General features: G+C 45.4%; 1 protein-coding gene across 10 annotated transcripts; it reads left to right on the top strand.

Moving 5' to 3' along the window:
• The first annotated feature begins 5,416 nt into the window (after positions 1-5,416).
• On the top strand, positions 5,417-21,960 carry LOC111758285 (uncharacterized). 10 transcript variants are annotated; one of them, XM_063239766.1, is made up of 9 exons: positions 5,417-5,555; positions 6,319-6,464; positions 7,023-7,115; positions 9,246-9,297; positions 17,165-17,393; positions 18,585-18,612; positions 18,833-18,939; positions 19,353-19,405; positions 19,645-21,960. In XM_063239766.1, the coding sequence occupies exons 5-9, from the start codon at positions 17,312-17,314 to the stop codon at positions 19,807-19,809; spliced, it is 435 nt and encodes a 144-aa protein (XP_063095836.1). In that variant the 5' UTR covers positions 5,417-5,555; positions 6,319-6,464; positions 7,023-7,115; positions 9,246-9,297; positions 17,165-17,311; the 3' UTR covers positions 19,810-21,960. The 10 variants fall into 10 exon arrangements, with proteins under 10 accessions (XP_063095836.1, XP_063095840.1, XP_063095839.1 ...); XM_063239770.1 differs by having other exon boundaries at positions 17,162-17,393; XM_063239769.1 differs by lacking the exon at positions 6,319-6,464.

Genomic DNA, 21,960 nt, shown 5'->3' with positions numbered 1-21,960 from the left:
TGGGCTAACACTCCTGAAGACCACATTTAATCTCAATGCCTTTTCAAAGACCCTAACTCTGGAAAGGGTCACATTTTGAGGTGCTGGAGGTTAGGACTTCAACATGTGCCTTTTGGGGGAGCTACAGGGCAACCCACAAACAGTGCCCAAGCACAACAGGACCTTCAATTGGCAAGTGGGGCCAAGGATGGGTGGAGGTGGAAGGGGTTTGGGACTAAGTTATCTAAAATCAGGAAAAGCCTTTCTTTACCCTGCCTCCAGTTGGTCAGCCTTTCTGAGTCAGAGCAGCACAGGACACGGCCCCTGTCACACGTGCCCATGCTTCCAGGGGGCACAGGCCTGAAGTAGGAATTAAGAGGTCAAGGTCTAGGGTTAGCCCTGCCCTGGCCAGCTGGTGTTCTAGATGATTCCTAACAGCTATGGCCTCTGCTTTCTGCATCCGAAGGTCAAAGAGTACAAAAGCTTGGAATGTGAGGCTAAATCAAATCTTCCTAAGGGTCCAGAATTGGTAAGTAGACTTCCAAAAAGAGGAGAAACGCCTAGTCCTTTGATCTTGACTCAAAGCAACAAAGCCTCTTTAGCATTCTTTCTTTTCCCAGGAGCCCATCTCTCTGACCTTTCCCTGGGGACACAGGTCTGTTCACCCCAGAAGGGGAAGCGGAGGTTGGGAGGGACTGAGCTGAGACCATTCGTTCCTGCACTAAACTCTGCTGTGATTTTCTCACACTAGTTAGTCTTGTCATCTGCCAATTATCTGGTTTACACCAGCAGGTGTTTAGGAAGATTAAATATGCAAAATAAGGTTTCTGACAGTGCTCATCAGACTCCACTGTGCTGCAGAGACTGAAGATCATTGCTAGGGAAAAACTTGAGCTAGAAGGCTTCTTAGAGATCCTCAAGCAAACCTACACAGCAGATGAGGAATTCAAGGCACAGGGAGGCATAGCAACAGGCCCAAGAGCCTGTAGCTCATTTATAGCAGAGCTAGGATGAGCTAGGATGAGGCCCCAGGCCTTCTAACTTCTAGCCCTGGATCTTTCCGCTACAGAGTTGTAGCATCCTTGTCTCTGAGCCGCTGAAGTGGGCAGGTCAGAGCCCTCCCTGCTCCTCCCTCCTCCCAGGCCTCTTCCCCCTTCCTTCTTACATCCATTCCTGGGAGCTGAGGTTTGACTGGTCCAGGCTTGGAAAAGCTGATTGGTCGAACTGCAGGACAGGTGGATAGCTGTTCAGAGCCCTGTGGGAACCAGATGTACCAGGCTGAAGACAGAGGTAGTTGGATGGGGAGATAACTCTGGACAGTGTGTTGCTGTGGCTCCGGGTGACAGGGAGGCTGGGGCTATAGGGCGCTCTTGGCCCTTGGTCTGGTTATAGCACCAGCTCTAGGTGAAGATGTTCAGTTCCTTTCTGGTTGGAGTTGATGAAGGAAGGAAAATCCACCATACTGTGTGGCTGAGAGAATAAAAAAGACCTGGGAAGGGACATCTGGATCCAGTCTTGGCTTGGCCACTAATTGGCCACCTGACTGTAAATGGAACACTGCTCTTTGCTTGCAGCTTTCTTGCTGATGAAATTGAAGAACTTGGTTGATTGGAAATAACACGGAACATTTTAGGGGCATAAACTGTGTGCTAGACTCTGAGTGGAGGAGTTTGCAAGCATCAGTTCATTCAGGTCTCATGCCAGTCCTATCAGGCAGGGACCTGCAAGGCCACTTTATAGGTGAGGTAACTGAGACCCAGTGGGTTTAAGTAACTTGCATAAGGTGCTGTAACCAAGATACCAGCTGGGTTTACCTGACTTTAAAGTTGATGGTACTAGATTGGGTGACTCTAGGGTCTTAATTTTAGAATGTTTTCCAGAGAGAGAAACACACACACGGATAGACAGACAGAGGCTGAGAGACAGAATACTATGATAAATGTGATCTTTATGCACATTATCTAAAACTGGTACATTATCGGGGCTGGGGATTTAGTTCAGCAGCTTAAGTGCCTGCCTTGCAAGCATGCGGTCGTGAGTTCAATCCCTGGTACCGATTTAAAAAAAAAAAAGCGCTAAAAGATCCTGGTACGTTATCTAAAATGTACCAATAAAATTAATTTTTAAATTAATTTTTTAAAGTAAAAAAAGGCAAGGGCCATGCAGGTGTGGTGTGGAGGTGTGGGCTGCAGGATGGGAAAGCTCATTGCTTAGTCTTTGTAAGCATTTTCTACTTGGCCTCACAAGAATGGTCATTGCATTGCTGACAGGTGCAAACCCCCCCACCTCTGTTAGCCCCCACACCCAGATTAATCTTTCATGTAATCATGCCATACGTTTATTGAAAAAGAAGGAATCTGGCAATAAATGCTTATGCAGGCTCTCACCATGCCAAGAATTCATTTGTTTGAGTTAGTTCCACAGCTCCTGTCGGTTTTACCCTGGAAAAGTGACTTCCAGGTCAGAAATTACTGCCACACAGCCAGCCAGTAGCGGGCTCAGGCAGCATGGAAGTTTCTCACCTCAACCTTGCCCCTGCGCGTGTGTGTGCACATGTGTGTGCACATGACTCTGCTGTAATTGCAGGAAGAGAAGTTCACGGGCTGGGCTTGCCAGAGAGCGGCTGCACATTGCCATCATCAACAATTTGTGCTTGCTCCCGAGACCAGACTTCAAAAGCAGACAAATTAGCACTTGAATTCTAGCTCTGCCACTTAACAGATGGTTGTGTGGCAGCAGGGATGTCTTGGAGCCACTGATTCCTCCACTGTATGAGAAGAAGAGTGATTTCCTTGCAGAATGATGTGAGAACTCCATGTTGTCCAGCCCGAGGCTTCACTTCAGCTGAACCCTTAGACAAGGACATTGGTGGGGTCACGTGGACAGGGTAGGTGCCTGGCTCTGACCTGTACCTTCTGCTGCCACACACTACTGTAGGTGTTTTAAAGTTAAGGAGCCCAGGCACATGAAAGGCATTATGCAAAGTCACATAGCTGGTGATGATGGAACCAGGCTCAAGCCCAGGAAGCTGTTCTACCCCGTCGGTGATGGTAAACACGCCTCTCCTCTGCTATCTACAGTTCATGCTTATGTTCCTGTTTGTATTAACAAGCTGAAATACATGCTGAAGGTCATTACTCATCTGTGTATTTTGTTCTGGAAAGTTACCGAGGCTTTTACTAAGAGTTCTCTGGGAAGTTCTTAGGCTATGTGTAGGATAAAAGTTGAACTTCAATCTCAATCGCTCGCTCCTTCATGGTGAATTTATTTCTACTCCTAAGACCTCTTATTTTGTTTCTAGACTGTTAACTCCTCTGGAAACCCACAGAAAGAAGATGTAATTAAGACTACACCTATTTTAAGACACCAAGACACTCATCTGACTTTCCTTTTGACAGGTTAAAAAAGGTTGAGCAGGTTTCCAAAGGGAGCTCCAAACACCATTTATCATTCACAGAAAAATCCGCATGCTTCGTCTCATTGAGTCTTTTTCAGAGACAGGAGATCTGAGGTCCAAGATAATCCTTCTTCAAATGGCCAGATGTGACTGTAGGATGTCGGAGCCCTCCTGACACACTCTCATGTGGATGTGCTCACTGCGATGGCCCCTGCAGGAGAAGATACTGGCTTGGCAGTGGATGCACAGTGGATGGGTGGGAAAGCGGCGGGAGATAGAACCACAGGTTACACCCACGACTGAGATGGAGACGGAGGAAAGGAAGGATCAGGAGGACTCCTGGAACTTCTCCCTCTGTCACCGTCTGGTGCAAAGCATCAAGACATTTGTGCATGCAGCACTGTTTGTGATTGGAAAGCTTGGCTATGACCAAAATGAGAGACAGTCCACAGTAATGGCTATGAACAGAAGGCAGAAGAGCTGTAACAAAACAGTGAAAAAACCGTAAACCAATCCCCTCTGGAAAACATAGTGGCTTGAAAAAAATAGAACAGTATGTTACCCTTTAAAAAAAAAAAACCAACGGTGACAACATGAATGCATGGAATATCGCTGGAAGGAGACACCAAGAAATCGGTTGCATTAAGGACTTTCTGAGACAAGAAGTGGATAGGTAGGGACAGGTTGAGAGGAAGACTTGTTGTGCACTATTTTGTATTTTTTGAATCAAGCAACCCTATTAGTTTATCAGTTTTGTATTGTAACTGTGCCCAGTGACCACAAACACAGTGGTTTAAAACAATATGAATTCGTTATCACACAGCTTGAAACAGGTCTCACTGGAAAAAGAAAAATAAAGAGATCTGTGGGTTCCCCTGTCTTTTCTAGCTCCTGGGAATAGCCCACATTCCTCTGCTGGGGGCCCTTTCCCCATCTTCAAAATCAGCAGTGTGGTCTCTTTGCTCAGTGTTTCCCCGGAGTCCCTCTGACCCCAGCGGGGAAAGGTTATTTCCTTCTCAAAACTGTGCAGATAATCAAGGGTAATCTTCCCATCTCCAGGCCTTTAACTGTTTCTGCGAAATCTCTTTAGCCCTGTAAAGTAACATAGTAATAGATTCCTGGGATTAGGAATATTTTCGGGGAGCTGTTATTCTCATGGCTGAACATACTGAACTACTTTAAAGTTCAGTCACAAAAGAGAGACCGCTAAGCCTTTGTCCTCAGCCACTCGGAGGAAAGCGTTGCCTTCACCAAACGCAGGGTTCAGGGGTAGGGAAGCAGAGTATCAAGGACTCTGACCAGTTAAGTTTGAGATATCGGGGCACCGTCAGGTTGATCCTGTCATCCATGGGTGCTCCTAGGACTGCTGGGCTGGAGACTCACATCTGGGGGGCAGCGATGGTTAAAGTCACGAAGCTGCTTAAGTGCACACAGAGAGTGTGTGTGCTCGGAGGCCCCCAGGTAGTGAAGGAGAAAGAAGTGGGGAGTCCAGAGGAGGCGTGGAGGGGGTGGGGGCGGGCACGCCACAGCCCCTGCTTCAGAGCCCCGGAAAATTCAGTGTGACTCTCTCACATCCCTCTCTATTCCCTGCAGGCAGGTCACATGGGAGGAAGATATCTGTGTCCCACCTTGCTTAAAATCCTACCTTTGTCCAGTCATCCTCTAGAGTGAGCCATTACTTTATTAGCAAGGTGTCTGGCCGCTAGTAAGCACTCAATTAATATTGGCTACTCTTCTATTATTCTGCCTTTTTAAAATGCCCATATTCGTGGGGAAGGTGGCTCCCTAGGCCCCACTGAGGTGGCACCTCAACATGAATTCCTTTCTCAGCATGAGTAGTTAAGAATGTGGCTTAGGGTAGGGTTGCAGAGAGAGAGAAAAGGGTTTCCAAAAAGCGCTAAGGCATCTCCTGCTAATCTCCATGTCTGGTTTTGCTGAGGCTCATGCTCACAGATTGTGAAGATGGCCAGGCGGTGGAGGAAATGAAGAGGCTCTTGAGGGAGGGGTGAGGGAGACGCCGGGCTGGGTGTAGCTGGCAGTCAGCCGCTGCCTCTGCAGCATGGGTGACTCCTTTGGCTGCCGCTGCTCGCCCAGGAGACAGGCGAAGGGCTCTGTGCAGGGCTGAGGCTTCACTTGCAGCCTCTCACACCTGTCTGGGATCTGCCTCAGCCAGTACAAGGTAGGGACCAGAGGGTCTAAAGGGGTCAGAGAATAAGGCTCCTCACTGGGGTGTCATATGTTACAGCCCCTAAACCAGACACAGCCCAGGGACTGCCTGTGTGCATACAGGGAGGGATCTGGTGTGGTTGGGATGGTCTGAGGCTCACAGCACAAGGACTAAGCTGCAAGGTTAATGTTGTTGGGTGACACTCCCGCCCCCGTCTCTGGGTCTGGATCCCAGACTAGACCACAGGTCCCAGGAGGCTAGGATCCGAGCTAGAAGTGGCACGCTGTGTTGACAAAAGTCTGTCCACTCCTGTGCCATCCAGTGTGGGGAGATGTGCCAGGGCAAGTGTACACTGATTCTGGAGAATTTGTAGCAAAAAAGAGCAAAAGATGTCACTGGTCTTTATGCTGAGCAGAAACTGGAATAATATTTTAACATATTAGGCGAAGTGAACTATACTATATAAAGTTAATGTTGCCCATTCCCTTTGTATATGCCAACTAGGTCATTTTAAATTCTAAATGTGGCTTGCACGATATTGCTCTCAGACATCTCTGGCTTTTCTGGCCCTGGCCTTCGTCTTTCCTCCTCTCTTGCTGCCCATGACCTCTACCCAGCCTGAGGTACTCCTTTCCCTGGGCAGCCAGAGCCCCAAGAACATTCTATTGAGTGGAGCAGGCTCTCCCGTGTACTTTGCCTTTGTTAAATTGTTGATTCCAAAAAGTGTCACTTGTGTCATTGAAGTCCTATCTGGAATTGCCTCCCTCGTTCTAAGGTACAACCCGTCCAGCTGCTGCAAGTCGGACTGTGTGTAGGGTTAACTTAACTGAGCTCCGAAGCTATCAGCTGCATGGGTGCTGCAAGCATCCTTAAACTTCCCTTCAGGACACCCTGTTCCACAGGCACTGTTGGCTTTTTCAGGTAAAGAAGCTGGGGCTCAGAAAACTTTCATGGCTTACCCCAAGTCACTCACTTTTGTAGAGGTGCAGGCTCAGCCCGATTCATGGGGTGAGGTTTTCCCTTGTCAGGATATGTGGTTCCTTGGTCTGCAATGGTCCTCACTCCCGCCTCGCCTCCATGTGCCCTGTGTTTGTGTCTCAATGCGCTTGTACTTGGAAGGGAAGGGACGCCCTAAAGTGCTTTGCTTTTGTTTTCAAGGCTGAGGTTGGAACCCAGGGATGCTCTACCACTGAGATATAGTACTGGTCCTTATTTTTTTTAAATTTTGCTGAATTGTCAAGTGGAACTTGAACTTAAATAGTCCTTCTGCCTCAGTCTCCTGAGTAGCTGAGGTCCTATTTCTCAGCCCCATCCTGGCAGGGTCTTAGGGCCAGCAGAGCACTGGCTGCCTGTGGGCAACCCAGCTGATGGGCCCCGGTTATTGATTAGCAAATTCTTTTGTGCTATTAGAGGTTTTAGGTAGCACGCCTATTTTAATAGGAAGATGAGTGGTGGGTGCTGATGTGCTCTTTATTACAGTTTTCTAGGTTGTGTGAGGAACCAGCCCAAGTGGGTTTTAGAGCGCTTGCATTCTAGTCCTAGAGTGGCTCCTACCTCCTTGAGTGGCCTACGGTAAGTGGCTTCACCCCTGTCAAACAAAGAGGACTTTTATGATCTGTGACCCTACAGTCTGGCTGGGGAAATTGAATTAGGCTTACAGTCAAAGGCTTTACGTTTGTTTGTTTTTTCTTTTCTCAATGAGATCTCACTACGCAGTTCAGGCTGGCCCTAAACTCACTTTGTAGCCCAGGCTGGCCTTGTACTCTCGGTGATTCTTCCTGCCTCAGCCTCCTGAGGGCTAGCATGACAGCTATGTGCCATCACACCTGGCTTGGCTTTACGTTTGGATGGAGGACTTTTTCTAACTAAAGATTTGTTTAAAAGCTGCCTCAGAACCTGTTGTTTCCTCCTGTCCCAGTATCTGCTGAATGTGCTGAACACAAGGCAGTGTGTGGGTGGGCAGGAAGCCTCGAGTTCATGTTTAAGGATTGGGGGTTTTTGATGGCTGCTGTCCAGGAAGTGGTCCCCAAAGTGGTCTCTGCAGGCGCCTCTCTGGGCATTGTGGTCTGCTATCATGGCTCTGACTACTAAAAGCCCCATGGTCTGTTTGTCAGACAGGATGGGAATGCTAGGTTCCTTCATCAGCCTGCTTATGAATCCTCCCTGAAAGCTATTAAATTTACAAGAGCAGGTCAAGGACTGGAGTCTCCTCTTTAGGATTCTGCCAGCCTGTTGCATATCCAGCCGGGCCTTTCCAGGGTCTGCTCTGATTGATCCAAAGGCCGTTAGGGACCCCCTTCTGGGAGGGGGACCAACTCAGACCAGGCTCACGTTCTTTGTTCAGTGCCTGCTGCCAGCCCCTAAGAAGCCTGTAAAGGTTACTTTTCTAAATGAATTGCCACTGCTTGTTTTAAACCTCAAGAGGAACGATTTACATGTCCTGTAATAGTTATTTCTTCTAAATGGATTTTAGGCCAAATATTGATTTTTATTTGTTCCATGAGACTGAGCCTTCAATTAATACCCTACTAGTCTTTGGAAAAAAAAACTAGACTTTGTTTAAAAAGAAATGTATTCTTTTTTTATCTTCTGCTTTGAAATTTGATCCTGGGGTTGAAAGGTGGGACAGAAATAATATTTGTAAGAATCTGAAAACCCAAGCAAGGCATGGTGATGCATACCTATAATCCCAGAACTCAGTAGGCTGGATTGCTGTGAGTTCGAGGCCAGCCTGGGCTACCCAGTGAGATCAAGTCTAGCGTGAACTACGTAGACCTTCTCAAAAAAAAAAAAAAAAAAAAAAAAAAAAAAAAAAAAAAAAGAATTAAAAGCCCATTTTTCATTCATGTTTCTGTTAGCAGGTCCTGACTGCCTGTTCAATGCATTCCAGAACTGGCAGCCAAGAGCACTTGTCTAACATTGTATAGATATAAATAAAAGGCAAGAAAAAGTTTTATATGAACAAAAGTCCTATTGAACTACCCTGAAGACAAATGAAGAAACAGACAAGCAAATGCTTTAGAGACCTTTCAACATATCAGTCATGGAGATTATTGAGACATATATATTGTTTTCAAATTAATTTCTTTCTAACAAAATCTATCATGCAGGCCCCTGAGATGGTAAGCTAATCTTGCAGGTGGCTATTTGGGAAGAATGAACCAAAGATGTCTTTCTGCTTTGGTATTTATAAGCCCCTGCTTCCAAAAGACTGTGACCTATGGGAGTCAGGCTTGAAAAAACAAAGCCAAAATGATTGTACTCTTAGCATAGAGAACACAGTACTCCAGGGACAGTGTGGCATTTTTAGAATTACTGAAGAATGTTTACGAGAATCTATAACTGGACCAAGATCCTTTCAAAGCAGGGAGCACATAGTAGGCCCTCAGTGGATGCCAAAAGCAAAACCAAAAGCAAAAGCCAGATTTGTTGCAAAGCTACTCGGCTGATCTACATTAAAAATAGTTGTCATCACTAGAAAGGGTTCGGCACAGCAAGAAAATGACAACTGTGTCAGATGAACAGGAGGATGCTCTGGAAATAAAACCGAGGGTTAAAAACAAAGTTTTAGCCAGCAGTTTAGCTCAACGGCATAAGCGCCTGCCTGGCAAGCACAAGGTTGTAAGTTCTATCCCCAGTACAAAAAAACAAAAAATGATGTTTTATTACCATGAGATGTATTTTCAGCATTGTGTTTCACAGGCACCTTCGCGAGGCCCAGGCTGCCTTTTGGTGATCGAGCTGCTCTCTGAAGGTCGGTCACTTCTTAAAAAGAGTCATTTCCAAAGCTACTGTCGGCCCCACACCAGTGCTCTTAAGATTCAGCTCAAGCCTTCCGCCTTGCTTGCCCTTTTCTTCTCTCTTTTCTTCCTGAAGGCCTCCCTCCTTCCCAATGTATTAGACACCTCACAAGTAGCCCACCATTACCGAGCATTAAGAAGGTGTGGCTGTAAATGACATGGGAATCATCCTCCTTTACAGCTGGATCTTTCTGCACTCTCAGTGGGTTCCGCACAAATGACACACAATTTTGGAATCTAAAATAACATAGAATTGATGATTTTAGTTGCAATAGTCAGGAACTCAAAATCTCTGAATATATATATATATATATATATATATATATATATATATATATATCTGTTTTGTCGTAAAATAATGCATAGGAAAACAAAATTTTCTGTGGCTATTTCAGTGGTTGCATGTTTGGGTATCTCATTTTCTGTAGAAATGGGATGCTATCGATAAGTAGCTTTTATAAAACTCTTATGTGAGGAACTACATTTTCCACCGCAGGCTGCATGGTTAGTGCAACCTGAGAGGTACAACAGTCTCAGTAAGATGTACCACTTGGTAGCGTACCACTTGGCAGCACCACAAATGCACATTTTGAAGCATGGCATGGGAGCTGTCTGGACTTGTGACACTGAAGTCGAGGTCCTCTCACATCAGAGTCACATCGTACTTCCAGCTGAAGCCGTCAGTTTCAATCACATAGTCTGAACAGATGTGGAAGTACACACTCAAAGTACACACTTTCAAACTACACAAGCCATCTGAAAAGATCATCATAGTCTTTGAGCATCACAAACTTTTTTGTAGTGCCAGGAATTAAACTCAGGACCTTGCACTTGCCAGACAGGCGCTTATGCTGCTGAACTATATTCCTGACCCACACAAACTTCTTTTAAAGAGATAGCACTGCTTCCAACACAGAAAAAACTGGTTCAGATGTTGACTTTTGGATTGTACCAATTCTGGTCCTACAAATTCCAGTTAAATTGAGTTTCCTCTTTCCATTTTCTAGTGCTTTTCATTGTAGAGAAGTTGGCATTAGTATCAAGACCCTACCATTTATGTAGCTTGAACAATATACAAAAACAGTGTTATACATATATTTCGGGAACACTGTCTTTAACTTGATAAAAAAAAAATTTTTTTTTGTCTTTTTGAGGCAAAGTCTCATGCAGTTCAGGTTGGCCTTGAGCTCACTTTGTAGCCCAGATTGATCTTGAACTTGCAATGATCCTTCTGCCTCAGCCTCCCGAGTGCTCGGATTACAGGCACATGCTGGTTACACCCAGCTGGTAAAAACATTTTTTTCTAAGAGTTTCTTAATTCTATTGGTATTTTTAAGGAAATTCTATATGTTAATGCTTGATTTCTGCTTATTTTAATATTTGTTATCAAATTTTTTATTTAAAATATCATGCCAAGTCAGTGCCAAGAAAATATATTTAAAAACATTTATTTGGAAAATATAGTTAAATATTTTAATAGATATAAAACATTAATATTTATTATATTTATATTAATACAGTATATATGTATATTATATGTTTATTATGCTATATTTAGTATAATAAATATAAAAATGAGAATTTAGCATTAGCTTGCATTCAAGAAGCTATTTATTAGTAGATGATTTTTAAGGGCATTCCATATGACTCAGATTAACCTTTTTTTTTTTTTTTATCAGTACCAGGGATCGAACTCACAACTGCCTGCTTGCAAGGCAGGCGCTTATGCCGCTGAGCTAAATCCCCAACCCAGATTAACATTTTTGGATTGCAATAGTTTTAAATTGATTTTTCTGTCACATACTTCATAGTAGTCTCTATTATGTTCTATTGCTATGCCAATATTCTTCAACATCTTACTGAAGTCACACATTTTTGTACATATATATATAAGAAGAATTCAGTGGTGTGAAGCCAGGGATGGTGGTGCACATGTATAAACCCCAGTATTCTGGAGGCTGAATGAAGCAAGAGGATTGCCTTGAATTGGAGGCCAGCCTAGGGTGTAAATGAGTCCCTGTCTCAAAAGGAAAAAAAAAAAAAAAGGAATTCAGGGAGGTCTACAGAACTGTTTGATGTGTCATTCTCTGAGAGGTCTAAAGCATGAGCAATCTTAGAATTGTTTGGGGACTTATGTTAAAATCCATTAAGATTGTCATAAAATTTTTGTGATTGTAGTGTTTCTACCTCCTTATATCATTCCAGCCTGGAGTCAGTCTTTTTTGTTGCTGGTACAGTCTACTAAAAATCTATATATTCCTTCGCAAGCTATGTAATTTGATGTGGAAAACCCTTTGCTTTTTTAAAAAGATGTTTACATGTAGAAGTAACTGCATTTTGCAAATTTACAAGTCTAAAAATAATTAACCATTCCATGTGGCCTACATTCATCAGAGATGGCTCTCAGTTATTTAACTGTGTGATATTCAGCATTTCTTAAAATTTTCAAAATTATTTTGGTTAACAAATCTGTTGTTTTAATGATTTTATTTCTTTTTTCATATCTCAATAATGACTACATGATATTTGGTGCTTATATTTGTATTCTGGATCAATGATGCTATGAATCCTCTATGATTTCTGTAAATGAAGAAAATTTAAATTTGAAGCGTGCAGACTCTTCTTGGATAATCTACTAAATGCTAACTTCCGTCTTGCCAAAACCAAAATTATGTCTATGTGTTCAATAGCATTCCAATATTTCCCTCATCATACAGGGTTTGTTTTTTCACACTGTTAATAACATATTTTCAAATCAGATTTAAAATTTGACTATTTAGCATTACTGATGCTTGTTTCAGATTCTTCACATTTACCAAAAATGGGCTCAATCTTTCCATTTTGCATTTTTTTCTTGTCCTTTTTCAATTGATTTTTCAGCTACAGAGAGTCCATGAAGTGCAAAGTCCTTTAAAGTTTAATAAAGTAACCAGGATCTAGGGATTTGCTTCCTCACTATTTGGGAAAAATTGTGGCTGCAATCCACGTTGTCTTTTGTAAAGTAAAAATTTCTTACTCAATGGGGAGACTTTTCAATAAAAGAATGCCATTGTTTCATATTCAAACTACGTGAAAGTGGGTTCACATTCTTTGCATTTTAAAACTCCAGCTTTTTCAATTCATCGATTATGTTTGACAATGGAGTTCACATTCTGTGCACATTCCTGCTGCACATTCACTGAAACCAGCACCTCTGAGCTCTATTTTCTTTTCGCATTTCATCTTTCTCCCCCAAATTTATTAACAGTCCAAATATTTCACTTTTTCTCTACACAGCATTTCATTTTCTGGTTCAGTATTTTGGTTCAATATTTTTTCTTTTCAATATCCTGGGGTGAATAACATATTACTTAGTTGAATATTAGAATTTATAACTCTAAAAAAATAATTTGTAAGTGAGGCATGGTGGGCATTCCTGTAACCCCAGTACTCTGAGAGACTGAGGCAGGAGGATCTAAACTCAAGACCTGTCTTGAGCAATTTGTTTTAAAATAGAAAGGAAGAAAGGAAGGAAGGAAGGAAGGAAGAAAGGAAGGAAGGAAGGAAGGAAGGAAGAAAGAAAGAAAGAAAGAAAGAAAGAAAGAAAAGAAAGAAAGAAAGAAAGAAAGAAAGAAAGAAAGAAAGAAAAAAGGCAAGCAAGCTGGGAATAAGGCTCAGTGCAAAGGCCCTGGGTTCAACCCCAAGCACCAGGAAAAAAAGAAAAAAAAAAAAAAAAAAATATATATATATATATATATATATATATATATATATATATACAAATAGGATCGTGAGACGGCAGCAAGGTTTTTCGTCTGGCACTTGCCAAAAAAGTGTTTGCTTTCTGAAAACACTGGTGACGTTCTTCAGTCCGGCCGAGGGCCCGTGGGGGCCGGCGGCCAGCACCCCCACACCTGCGAGTCCGGCTGAGTCCCGAGGCCGCCGGTGTGCCGGTGTCGCCGGCCCGGCCCAGGCTGCCTTTCGGTTTCTCTCCGGAAGCCACAAGTTCGGGCCAGCGATCGCGGTTTGCAAGGGAGCTCCGAGCTCCGGGGCGAGCTGAAAACCTCGGCGGCGTGAGCTTCAAGGCACCCAGTCCGTAAAGGGGTCGCTCACAGACCGAAGGAGGACGCGCAGTTTCTATTCCGAGAAAGGAAAAGTTGCAGTAACAACCACAGACCCGTAAAGTCCAGAGCGGAGCGTCGCCCCGCGCTGTCCCCGCGGAACACATTAGAGCCTCTGAGGCCTTGGAAAAGAGCTACAGGGGTGCACAGCGCACAGTGAGTGTCTGCAAACTGGCTTTGCAGGCTGGGTGCCTCCTTTTCTCCTACCCTAGATGTGTGCTTGTGCGCCTCTCACCCGCCGGTCAAGACGTGCACAGAAGGAAAAACACCATCATGCGTTTGCTGTTCCTGGCGTCCCCACCCTCCTCTGACCCGGGGACGCCCACAGCCCAGCACAAACGCCACCTCCTCCTGGCAGCCTTCCGGTGTTCCAAGTTAGGAACGACCCATCCCTCTCCTCCAACAGCCCCTCTGCGGGTCTCTTTAACATCCATCTCTGTTCTGCCTGCAGGGGTCGGGGTGGACAACGCGGGGTTCGCCTTGCCCTGGCAGTCTGTGTCCCATTGCTGGGACTGACTGTATGCTCAAACCAGCTTGCAGGGATTGAACGTTTTTCCTTTGATTTTCGAATTAGAATTAGTTGGTGGCACACGTCTAATATAAGCGCATGTACAGTTTGTATATTCAAATTATTTTGTATATTTTGGTTCCATTTGTGAAAGAGAGAGAGAGAGAGAGAGAGAGAGAGAGACTAGGGATTGAATGCAGGGCTTTCACACTGAGCTCCACTCCCAGCCCTTAGAAAAAATTTTAAAAAATTTTTATTTTGAGAGATCTCATTAAGTCACTAAAAGTTGCCTAGGCTGAGTTCAAATCTGCAATCTTCTTGTCTCAGCCTCCTAGCTGCAATTACAGATGTGCGCTGACTCCTTTGATTTTTTTAATACCTATTCCACCCCTGCTTTAGATACAAGTTCTTTCATTAAAGTGGAACTGTTAAAAAATTTAGTACGTATTTGTATAACTTCCATAGTGCTGTGCACACATTCATGTAAGCTTCAATGATGTGTTGCCTTGTTTGGACAGAATTTGCCTTTTGCTAAGGCAGACACTTCCATGGGGATTTCACATGCTGACAGCCAGTGAGGAGGGGTCTGGGCAGTGGATCAGAGCAGGTGGTGGTCAGCAGTTTGGTCAACAACCACTTCTGTTCCTTCTCCCCACTCCCCAACCAGGGTCTGGCTCTTGGGCCAGGGCTCTGTCCCCTCTGGCAGTTAGGTAGTGGGTGAGGGCTCCCACCTCCAGGAGGCAGCTGCCCTCTCTGATGCATGCCACCATCTGCAGACCTGGCACTGTTGATCTCTACTTTTCAAGGTTGATTATTTTACAGCTAGCTCTTATTTTCAGAGAAAGCGGTTTCTGAGAAACCCAAAAACTATTGTTGATATGGCTTATATCTATTTAAAGGCCATATTAGAAATAAAAACCAAAGGAGTTTAAAAATATCTACTAAATCTATTAAAAAATAGTTATAGCTGGGGGAGGTGGCACCTGCCTGTAATCCCAGCTACTTGGGAGGCTAAAGCATGAGGATTACAAGTTGAAGGCCAGCCTGGGCAACTGAAGACTTTGTCTCAAGATAAAATAAAAAGGCTGGGGTGCAGCTCAATGACAGAGTGTCCTTGGGTTTGATTCCTAGTACTACCAAACAAAGGGCACTAAAACCATTACACCTGAACATTTTATGAAAAATAGTTAATTTTCCAAAACATAAAAAATTAGGTGTGACGAGAAGCCTTGATGAATATTTTTGCAAGCTTTATTATTAATATCTAGCTTGATAATAGTGAGCTAGATTCTCAGATCTGCATTGGCTTTTGTCTCTTTTGGTACCACATTGTACAGCTTTGAGAAAATTCCACTGGATACTTGAGAGAGAGACTCAGTGAACAAGGAAGCTAGATTTAGCTTCTTTCTTTCTTTCTTTCTTTCTTTCTTTCTTTCTTTCTTTCTTTTTTTTTGATACAAGTTCTCACTATGTAGTTCAGGCTGGCCTTAAACTCATTATGTAGCCAGGCTGGCCTCAAACTAGCAGAGACCCTCCTGCTAGTTTGATGAACATTTTGATTTTTAGAAACCCATGGGCCATTCAGAATGAAATCTGATTTATAATATGGGTTATCAAATTGGATAACACTACATTTTAGATTCTTAAAAATACCGACTTCCTAAAATATGGATTGCAAATCCGTTTTCAGGCCATTCGCCTCTCACACACGTATTCATGCAGGTGCAAAATGATGCTGTGTAAGCCCATCAATTGAACAGTGAATAATGGAAGCCATCTAAGTGTGCACTGGTGGGAAAACAGTCACAGTCTCCTGTGGGTATCTGTACAGCAGGTCATTCTGTCACTAAAGAACAGCAAGAGAAAGCTCTGCATATTGATGGTTTTTAGCTCTGAGAAAAAATGAGGGAGAGTGATGCATGTGATGTGCTGTCATCCATGGGAAAAATGTTTTAAGATTGTGCACTTGTGTGCGCGTGAGTATGCATGTGTGTGCGTGTTTGATCTGCGTGCATGAAGCCCACAGTGAGCTCGCCCCACCTCCTCTGCCTTTGAATCTTAAACTATCTTAATGTTGCTTAACGAACAGAAAAATGCCCCACACTGAAAAGATTATGATATCCTCACTCTTTAGAAAATTAAAAGTAAAAACAATTTCTATCACTCAGGCTCCTTTCTGAAAAGCTTTTCCTGTTCTTTGGGAAATGTACCAGACTGAGAAGGGTGTCAGCTACACAGTCACATGAGGAAGGGGACAACTGAAGAGACGACTTTGTGGGAAGAACCTGGCATTCACGTTCCTCTTCTCATCCCGCCTCATTTCACAAATAGGAAGCTGGGTCCAAGCAAGGGCAAGGCCTTAGCCACGTCTCCTGGGCTCTCGTTCCAGCTCAGGCCTTGTTAGAGATGGGGTTCCCAACACCTTTTGCAGGTCTGTCTGCAAGGATGTGGTGGTGGCGGGTGGACTTCAGCACACCTCTCTCTTAGCCTCAGCCCCTACACAGGAACCGAGGCTGGGGCAGGGTGAGTGCCTGTGATGGTAACTGTGGGACACTACATTTTAGATTCCCACTCTGCCTCTGTCTTCCTCCCCTGGGCCGCCCATTGGGGCAGGACTTCCTTCTCCAGGTCCTCAGCTCACGGTTCGTGGTATTCAGAGGCACATCTCCTCTTGTTTGGAAATTTCTATTGCTTAGTTCAGCCATCACCTGCTTTACCACACAGCTGGGATGGTTCAGAGCAGTCTGAGCTGTTTCAACCCAAGTTTTTCTTCAAAGGATAAAGATCAGCTATCACTTGAGAATTCAAAAGTCTGGGGTGTAAGCTCTCCAAAATTCCCTCACAGATTGGGTGGTCATAATCAGTTTGTTGGGAAGTAATTTTTGGTGTTCATTTATTCATCCACTCAGCCAACACATATATCATAAACTTACGTTGTACGAAGCATTGTGCTAGGTTCTCAGGATATAGCAAGGGCCAAATGGAACAGGTTTCATTTGTTCTGTGGAGCTCACATTCTTATAGTGGGAGACTGACAGTAACCCAAGTAGCTTGGAGGTGACTTCAGAAACCCATGCTGTGATAGAGGCAGGGAGCAACTTTGGACGTGTGCTTGTAGAAGGCCAGTCTGAAGATGCCTTGTATAAGAGAGACGCAGTCACCAAGCCTTCAAGGTCCCCTTCAGTGGTGAGATTTACCGTTTGCCCCTAGCAGGTTGCCCTGGAGGAATAAGAGACGGGAGGAAAAGAGACCCCAGCTGCCCAAGGCCTTGTGTCCACCTCTGGTCAATACTTCTGAAAAAACTGCTTCCAGCTAAGGAGCACAACTTGTCCCAAGAACCCCCGATGGTCCCTGGGTGAGATGAACTGGACTAGTCGCAGTGTTTGGGCCCTCAGAGACAGCAATGCGTCCATGGAGAATCTCACCCACTCACTCTTACCAGGTAAGGCCAGTTGAGAACAAGCCCGAGGCAAAATGGCCCTCACAAGAGCATAAATTCTTAAACGTCTCTGTGAGGTAGGTGTTGATATTATGTCCACTTCACAGATAAAGAAAATGGGGGCTCCAAGAGGGTAAGATCACAGTCAGGAAGTACTTGAGATCTAGGCTATTGGGCCTAACAGGTCAAGTTCTTCGGTGGCCTCATGCCCATGTGTGTCCTCTGCCTTCGAAGAATAGCTATGTCCCTTTCTGATCCTGGATGGTTCTCCTTGCCCTGTCTCTGGTCTGCGGTAAATAGGCACGGCCAGCCTCCATCAGCCAGTGACTCAGATTCCCCTGTCTTGGCATAGGGTCATGTGTGCTCTGTCACACACCGCTGTTCCCTGCACCAAGCCCCTTGACTGGGTGCTTCATCTCAGAAGATCTGGCTTCTGAGCAGCCTCCTGACCCATAGATGGGCACTGGTAGATGGACAGCAGCTGTTCCTGGGGAACTTGATGAGGGCTGCTGGCCTACACAGAGGGGGCGGGAGTAAAGACAGGAATGGAGCTGCCAAGGTGCCCCGTGTGATTCTACCTGGCTCAGTGCTCCAAGAAGCTACAATTCCTGGCACCTACAACCTGGGAATAGATTGCTGTGGTGGCCTGATGTGCCCCTTCACCATCTTGGCAGCTGTCTCTGTGTCAGAGTGTCTGAGTAACCAGTTCCCAGGACATGCAACCAGAGAGAGCAAGGCACCACCTGCTGGACTGTGGATCATCAACTCCATCTTATGAGGGGAGAACAGGCAGGGCCTGAGCAGGTGAAGACAGCTTTGATTTGGAGAAAAAATGCAGACTCAGGTCCTGGCTGCAGTACTTACCTCTGGCGAGTGCCTTCCTCTGAGTTTCCTTGCCTCTGTGACCTAACTGTGTTAGGAACATAGTTTAAAACCAAAGGTAGTTTGGTTTTAAGTTCACCAGACCCTGCCTCTTACTAACTCTGCGACTGTGAGCAAGTCTCATCCTTGCGAGCTGGTCTCTCCCTGTGAAATGGAAATAATGACTGTTTGTGCCTCACGTCTATTGATGAAGACTAAATGAGATTGTAAGGAGTTAGTGATACCATTCGGGATCCCATACAGCTTATTTGCATGCGTGTAAGGATTGCTCTCAACTAATCCTTTTCTTTTATTCTCCCCTATGTCCTGTAGGCAACACCACCCTGATGCCAGAGACCAGGTCTGTAGACTCAGACAGAGGACTGGGCTCAGAGAAGTGGTCTGTGGGTGTGTGTGGGAGCATGGCTTTGAAGATATAAGAGAGAAGATGCTCAGCTATAGGGGGGAAGCCCAGAGTCAAGAGAGCAAGCACAGGGCAGGGAGCCCAGCGCACTTTGGTGGTGGTCATCAGCAGCTGGGGCAGCTGGACTGACCTCATCTCCCTTGGGTGCTCTCCTCAGCGTCAGCACGGCAGCCAGCACCCTCTCCGGATCCATTGGTGTCATGGCCCTCGTCTTGCTCCTGGTGGGTCTCCTGGTGGTGATCTTGAAGAAATGGAGGCATGAGAGTGAGTTGAGCAGCTGGCCTTGGAAGTGGGAATGCAAAAGGGAGGGAAGCTGGGGGAAGACTCGGGATGTCTTTGTTGTGGGGCAACCTTGGCAAGAGGAGATGGCACCAGGCAGGCTATAGAGTCTTTCTCTAGGGTCACCAGGGACTCCATACATAGTAGCAGGAATTTTGTATCATCTAAATTCTTCATGCTGAAAGCCACACATAAGCTATATGCATATAAATGCATCAATTAAAGGAAATATTGATTGCAAATAATCTCATCTACATAAGAGCAAAATTACGAAATGTACTCATTTGCATTTCCTGGGAATCTTACTTAGTCTCAGAGGCCCATTGAACTTGACTTTTGCATTTTACAGTTGAGCCCTAAACTCAGCAATTTGACTTTGAGTTTATTAATTTTTCTAGGACTGTTTAAAAAACAACTGAGACATCAGACCAAGTTTCTCCATAAACCTTTGGTAAGGCAGTAAGTGGAGTCTTATGCAGAGAGGCCCTGGCCATCTCTGCTGTGGTTTCTAGGTGTTTCCTGGATAGGATCCGTGCAGAGGGCGGTGGGATGAAGTGGGTGACCTGTATGGAAGGGGTGTGTTTGAAACCCCAAGGCTCTGCTCCCGCCTGTAAAGACAGCCGAGCGCCCAGGTTTGTTTTTACAAGTCCCCATTGCTTGGCTATCTATACTGGGTTTCTATTTCTAAAGGACTTTTCCTGCGGAGCCGAGGCTGTGTATTGCAACGTGATTAACCTGGCCCCCTGGAAAGAGGACGACTTCGCCATCTATGCCAACATGCCCCGTTTCGACTGGCCTCCAAGAACAAGGCTGCCACCAGACCAAGTGGAATATGCCTCTATTGTATTCCGCTGATGGGCCCTTGGCCATGGGGAGGGGCAGGGGGGAGACTCTGGATCCAAACACCACTCACACTTTGACTTGTGTGTACGGATGTGTGTTCTTAAATAATGCACAAAACACGCGTGGGTAGAGGTTGCTGATTGGAGATTTCTTCTTCTTCTAACTTACTGGAGTAAAGGTTGGTCCCAACAGGAAGGAGTGACATAGCAGAGACCAGAACATGCAGGGACAGGATGCTGAGATGAAGGGTCAGCAGGGCCTGCTCCAGGCTTTCCAGTTTTGGGCTCTCCCAAGGCAAGGGTGGGGATGGAGATGGGGTTGTGGGTGCCTCTCATCCAGGATGTGGCTGGAAGTGACACCTTGTGGGAGCTGCCACAGGTGCTTGCTTGCCTCTGTGACACATGAATGGCTGGCTCCCTACTGGACAGGACGTGTAGGGGACTGGAGTGGCTGCAGGCCTGTGGGAAGAGCTTTTACTGGGGGACCTGCTGGGCATCTGGGAAAGAGCTGGGGGAGGAATGAGCTGGGAAGCAGGCTGCACTCACCACTGACCCGTGAGGACTTGGGGACAGGCCTGCAACTTCCAAGTTGATTCACTGCTTTGTTTCCCCCCCACCCCCAGCAAATCTGTGTTTAGCATTTCTGTGCTCAAGGTCCTGTGAATACAATAGTGAACCCAGAAGACTGAATGTTATCCTCTTAGAGCTTCCCTACTACAAACAAACAAACAAACAAACAAAACAAACAAACAACAACAACAACAAAAAACAGATGCTGCTGTGCCCTATGGAAGAAAGAAAGCAGATTAGTAAAGGAGGAAAGTGCTGAGCGGGTTTTGGATCAGTCAGTCAGAAAAGCAAGTAAGAACACTGGCCCAAAACAAGTAAGAACATGAGACTGGACAGAAGAGTGGAAACCCACTTCAGGCAGAAGGAATAACAGGTGCTAATGCCTTGGGGAAGCAGAACAGCCAACATGGTCAATACTCACTCTCCAGTGCCTGGAGTGGAGTTTCTGGGGGAGCAGGGGCAGAGCAATGACGGATATGTACTCTTTTTTGACTATTTTGACTATTTCTTGGAAAGAGCTTGGACATTTTGGACAGTTTTGAAAATTACCTGACTTAAGTTCTAGAAAGATTTTGTTTGCTGCTAATGCTGGAAATGGACTGTAGGGAGCTACAGGAGAGGAAGTGGTATGAATGCCCAAATGCTGTTGTGCCAGCAACGACACTGGCAAAAGCAGAAGGATTGGCACGCTTCTCTGAGGCTGCTGGAAGGCAGAGCTCTAGGCGGAAGACAGAGACCTCACTGAGTCAGTCTAGGTGACAGGGACCCAAGAGGGCAGGAGGAAAGGGGAGGTTAAAGCCCCACACAGAACTAAAGAGAGGGCTTCTGGGGCAGGTGGGTCACACACTGGTGAGGCCAGAGCTCTTAGCACCTCTAGCTTTTGCTCTGGAAGCCCTGCCTCTTCCTCTGCTGTCCCAATGTAGGGAGAAGTCTAAGGGACAGTGGCAGTCACCGGTGGTAACAGGCACCTTGGGAGGACCAGGACCAGAGACCCAGCAGGGCTTAGGCTATTCACCAGTGCCACAGAAGACCACTTGGGTGGCTCTTCTTGAATGCAGAACGGTTACCTCTGCACTAGTTAAGCGAGGCCCTATCTCCATGTACTGACATGTACAGAGCTTCCCTTTTCTCTTCAATTGGCTCTAAGCAATGTAGATAGGTCCAGCAGAGGTACTGATCTGTAATCTTTGAAGTCAGCTGACAATTTGTGGTTTCCTCCCCATGTGTCTCCTTGTAAACCATTGAGCTCAGTGGGCTGGAAGAGCCACATATCCCCAGGAATGTCAACTGAGTTCAAGACCCAAGATAAGAGGCTATGACTTCCCAGGCACAAAAGTTTACACATCAGAAACTGAAACAACACCTTCCTAAACATTAAATGCTACCCCAACTGAGTTATGCAGGTTGGTCTCTCTGCATATTGTGGAGGTCTTTCTGCTAGCTCAGCTCACAGTACTCACATATCTCCCACTATTCTCACCACTCTCTTCTTCACGAATTAATAAATTCTGGGTGAGGCGCTGGGATGAACCTTTGTTCCACGAATCCTCACCTGGACGGGACTCAGGACCTCTTGGCTGCCTGTAACTTTGAA

This window comes from Cavia porcellus, unplaced genomic scaffold, assembly GCF_034190915.1.
Source record: "Cavia porcellus strain 051 isolate PalLab524CR breed Dunkin Hartley unplaced genomic scaffold, mCavPor4.1 scaffold_29, whole genome shotgun sequence".
In the NCBI taxonomy this organism is placed as follows: Eukaryota; Metazoa; Chordata; class Mammalia; order Rodentia; family Caviidae; genus Cavia; species Cavia porcellus.
The sequence above is the reverse complement of the archived record's forward strand: the minus strand, read 5'-3'. Positions and strand labels throughout refer to the sequence as shown.

Excerpts from the sequence above, each read along its gene's own strand:
- LOC111758285 (XM_023567227.2), top strand. The coding sequence starts at position 17,312 with ATGAACTGGACTAGTCGCAGTGTTTGGGCCCTCAGAGACAGCAATGCG. Across the intron at positions 17,394-18,584 it reads CACCCACTCACTCTTACCAG|GCAACACCACCCTGATGCCA; the intron begins GTAAGGCCAGTT and ends TATGTCCTGTAG. Across the intron at positions 18,613-18,832 it reads ACCCTGATGCCAGAGACCAG|CGTCAGCACGGCAGCCAGCA; the intron begins GTCTGTAGACTC and ends TGCTCTCCTCAG.